At 42.5% G+C, this 4,723-nt stretch overlaps 1 protein-coding gene across 1 annotated transcript; it reads right to left on the reverse strand.

Moving 5' to 3' along the window:
- Nucleotides 1-2,793: 2,793 nt before the first annotated feature.
- LOC123783723 (olfactory receptor 10T2-like) lies at nt 2,794-3,738 on the reverse strand. The gene has a single exon (XM_045784650.2). It carries the CDS (start codon nt 3,736-3,738, stop codon nt 2,794-2,796), a length of 945 nt encoding a protein of 314 aa, XP_045640606.2.
- Between the last annotated feature and the right edge of the window lie 985 nt (nt 3,739-4,723).

A 4,723-nucleotide genomic window follows, 5' to 3' on the forward strand; every position in this document is an offset into this window, starting at 1 on the left:
GTCGTTGTTTTTGTTTTTAATTTAAATTCAATTAATTAACATATAGAGTATTATTAGTTTCAAAAGTAGAGGTCAGTGATTCATCAGTCTTATATAATACCCAGTGCTCATTAGATCGTATGCCCTCTTTAATGTCCATCACCCAGTTACCCCATCCCCCACCAACCTCCCCTCCAGCAGCTCTCAGTTTGTTTCCTATGATTAACAGTCTTTATGGCTTGTCTCCATCTCTGACTTTGTCTTGTTTTATTTTTCCCTACCTTTCCTTATAGTCCTCTGTTTTGTTTCTTAAATTCCACATATGAGTGAAATCATATGGTGTTTGTCTTTCTCTGACTGACTTATTTTGCTTAGCATAATACCCTCTAGTTCCATCCATGTCATTGCAAATGGCAAGGTTTCCTTTTTTTTTGATGGCTGAGTACTATTGCATCGTACCACACCTTCTTTATCCAGTCATCTGTCAATGGCCATCTGTGCCGTTTCCATAGTTTGGCTATTGTGGATATTGCTGTTATAAACACTGGGGTTCAGTGTAGTGAACACTTGTGTTCACTACATTTGTTTCTTTGGGGTAAATACCTAGTAGCACAATTGCTGGGTCGTAGGGTAGCTCTATTTTCAACCTTTTGAGAAATCTCCATCCTGTTTTCCAGAGTGGCTGCACCAGCTTGCATTCCCACCAATAGTGTAAGAGGGCCCCCCTTTCTCTGTATCCTCACCAACATCTGTTGTTTCCTGACTTGTTAATTTAGCCACTCTGACTGGTGTGAGGTGATATCTCATTGCAGTTTCGATCTACAGATCTAATTTAATCAATAAATCTATCAAGCTGTCCCCTTTTTATGCCAAAAATGTAGCAATTTTGAAATGTAAAATATGTTAAGTCAAGTCAAACCACCCTTGGATAAACCCATTTGTTCATATAATTGAGTTCAACCTGTCTGCCTGAATCTAACCTACAAAGTGCCTCCTGTGAGATTCTGTTCTCCTTATCCTTATCACCTGTCACCCTGGAGGTCTATTTTGGGTACATGGAACACTGAAACGGACTCATCTAAGCTATGCGATCCTTCTCTGAGTGTGCACCTGCCCGAAACACTCTCCACCACTCTTTACTTCCTTAGTTTTTAGTTATTTTTCAGATCTCAATTTCAACGTTATTTACTCCACAAAGTCTTCTTTGGTCTCTCCAAGACTGATGAAGATCCTCACACATACAAGCCATTGCATCCCAAGTTATTATTTATCACACTGCGGTGTACTTCTTTTTAGTCCGCAGTGTTTCTCACCTCTCTTAGCTACTCTCACTGTGCCTATTGAATGAAAGATGCTAAATAATTATTTGTTAGATAAAGGAATGATAGTAGAAAATACATTCTGAGTCAAGCATATAGAAAAAATCTTTATTCAGTATCTCATTATGTCAATATTAAGGTACCACTGAAGAGCCAGAAAAAATCGATTCCATTTTGCAATTATTTACATTTACAGGTAAATTTCAAAAACTCAATGACCTGCCTTTGATCATCATTTATTAATTTAAAAAATTTTTTGAGGGGCGCCTGGGTGGCACAGTGGTTGAGCCTCTGCCTTCGGCTCAGGGTGTGATCCTGGCGTTCTGGGATCGAGCCCCACTTCAGGCTCCTCCACTATGAGCCTGCTGCTTCCTCTCCCATGCCCCCTGCTTGTGTTCCCTCTCTCGCTGGCTATCGCTATCTCTGATGAATAAATAAATAAAATCTTTAAAAATTTTTTTTGAAAGCCTAGTGTGTGCGCAGTGGAAGGCTGAGAAATGAATATTTAGGAAATTATTATATAAAATGCAATTGTTTTCTTGAAACACCCCTTTAACAAAACCCACAGTAACCTCAGTGGAATACGTATGAGGTACTGACGCAGGTGAGCGAAAGTTGGTCATTTCTCACAACGCGGTCGAAAGAAAGAAGGCTGCGTGTCCCTCTTCGCGACAGCACTTACTTTACTCCTTTGCCCCTGCTGGAGCAGTAGCAGGTGCATCAACAGAGCTCGTGATTAGTCAACTTACTTTCCCACTATATCTGGCATTTACTACAATCCTAGTTTATGGAACGAAGAAGGAAGAGGTAGGTGGGGTGAAAGAATGATATGTTGTAATGCCTGTGCCTTCCAAGACAAGCACAGGATTGTTTTGCATCTACTAATTTACTGAGTTCTTAAAACACTTCACTGAGGAGGTATTGGGACTCTCACGTTACCCAAGGAATAACTGTTCACAAGAGAGGTTAACCCAGGCTCATGGCATTTAGCCGGAAAATGATCCAAACCAAGATTCAAACCATGATTCTGTGAGTCCACAGTCCATATTTTCTACTCTACCATCAGCCTTTTAGAACATGAATTTCCTCCTCATTGAACCATAAGTGAATTCATTCTTTTTACCTATAAAATATTTATTTATTGTAAGTATTTCTTTGGAAACCTCGAAATATAGACACAAGCATTCAGAAACTTTAAAGTCCTTCAACATGGTGTCCTTCAGTGTGAGAAGAGTCTCAGGGGCTAGGCATTCTCGGAAGGATAACGCATCATTTCTGGCGTCACCTGAGAACACCTACATTTCCAGTGCATGAAGATAGCATCACTTGAGAACCTGACAGTTTCCACATTCACATAACTTTCTAGGGACCAAGGGGTATAACCTCCACAGCTGATATACGAAACACAAAGAAAGACTTCCCAATAAAAAGAATCAAAGTAACTTGAAGTCCTCATTTCTATCCTGAATATAACGCTCCCGACTTGCCAAGTCACTCACACAGTTTTGGGGAATGAGTACCTGCTGAGAACCTTACTCAGAGCGCTCTTCACTTCTTTATTTCTCAGTGTGTAGACAAGGGGGTTGAGCAGTGGGGTGAACACAATGTAGGTCACTGCCACGAGCCGGTCCTTATCTGAGGAGTATAGGGATCTGGGCCTGAGATAGATGAAGGAGGCGCAGCCATAGTGTACGACGACCACCGTGAGGTGGGAGGCACAGGTGGCAAAGGCCTTCCGCTGTCCCTCAGCTGATGCGATCTTGAGGATGGCGGAGACGATGAAGACGTAGGAGATGAAGATCAGCACAAAGGGAACCAGCAAGACCAGAATGCTGAGGAAGAAGATGACCATCTCCTTCAGGCTCGTGTCAGAGCAGCCTAGTTTTATGACCGGGGAAATATCACAGAAGAAGTGGTTGATCTGATTGGAGGCGCAGAAGGGCACACTGAACACCAGGACATTGACAACCACAGAGATCAGGAAGCCACAGCAGCTGGAGGCCAGAACTAGCAGCACACAGGTGGCTCGGCTGACAACAAGAGTGTAGTTGAGAGGGTTGCAGATGGCAACGTAGCGATCGTAGCCCATGGCGGCAATTAGAAAACAGTTGGTACAAGCCAGGCCCAAGAAGAAGAAGAGCTGAGCAGCACAGCCAGAGAAAGAAATAGTGTGACTCGTGGAAAGCAGGTTGGCCAGCATTTTTGGTACAGTGACCAAGGTGTAGCAGGTTTCAGAGCAGGAGAGGACAAAGAGAAAGAAGTACATAGGGGTATGCAAAGTCCTGTCCAGACGAATGACAGTCATGATGGTGGCATTGGCCATCAGAGTGGCCAGGTAAACCAGGAGGAAGGTGAAGAAGAGAGGTACCTGCAGATGCCCCAGGTTTGAGAAGCCTATAAGGATGAACTCAGTGATCACGCTCTGGTTCTGCCTCCTCATTGGTCAGCGGGAGTCGGATTCACACATCCTGAAATCGTGAACAGAAAGAATTTGACAAAAGGGAAAAGCCCCAAAGAGGCCACATTTGTGTTTCTGCACAAAGCTGAAAATATTAGTTTGAAAAACCGAGTAGCAAGCTCTTAAGCACAGTGGTCATAGGATGGGGGAAGCAGGAGGCAGGAGAAGTGACCTAAGAAGATATGGTCCAATTCAAGGACACCGGAAGGTTCATACACAGTCTGCTAAATCAAGTAGTGACTTAGAGCTCATCTCACCTAATCCTGTCATTTTATGGAAAAGGAAAAAGAGAGAAAAAATGTCAAGCCATTTATTTAACCCACATGAGAGCAACAGCCGTCAAAAATCGCTTGCCTGAAAAGCATTCTTATGACAAACTGATTCAGAAAACAACGAAAACCAATGAAAAGGGTTCTATCCAGCCCCTCCTAAGTTTGACTCAAATAGTGTTTGCTTACATGTAATGAAGTATTTTATTATTATTATTATTTAAAAGTGTGGAGATTTATTAATAATAATCAGTTGTGAAGCCTTTGGCACAGGCGTAGAATGATCCCACATATCAGGGTTTTCCTTGTCATGATCACACGGGAATTTGGGAATAAGTGGCTAAGTAGAGCTCCGACTTAGTGCAGAGGGTGATGAGGCCTCCTCTATTCTGGAATGTTATAAGAACAACTCTCCCCATTATCTTTGGGAAAATCTGTCATTTGATCTGAGAGCAAGTAGTGCTGAAACCTTCCTAATAGACTGAGACAACCAGACAGTCTTTATATTAGCAGAAGCTCAGGAATCTCCTTCTTCAATTTGGACTCAATTCTGTGAACTTTTTATATAAGCCTGGGATTTATGTCTAGTCCCCACAGTCAAGATCCAGGTATAAGAAATCCTGAGACACAGCACAGGCTGCTCTCTTGCTACATGTCTCGATTGTCGAGAACCTTCGTATTCAGAGATGAAGCAGATA

Source organism: Ursus americanus, chromosome 2, assembly GCF_024610735.1.
Source record: "Ursus americanus isolate L20-20 chromosome 2, mUrsAme1.1.p, whole genome shotgun sequence".
Taxonomy (NCBI): Eukaryota; Metazoa; Chordata; class Mammalia; order Carnivora; family Ursidae; genus Ursus; species Ursus americanus.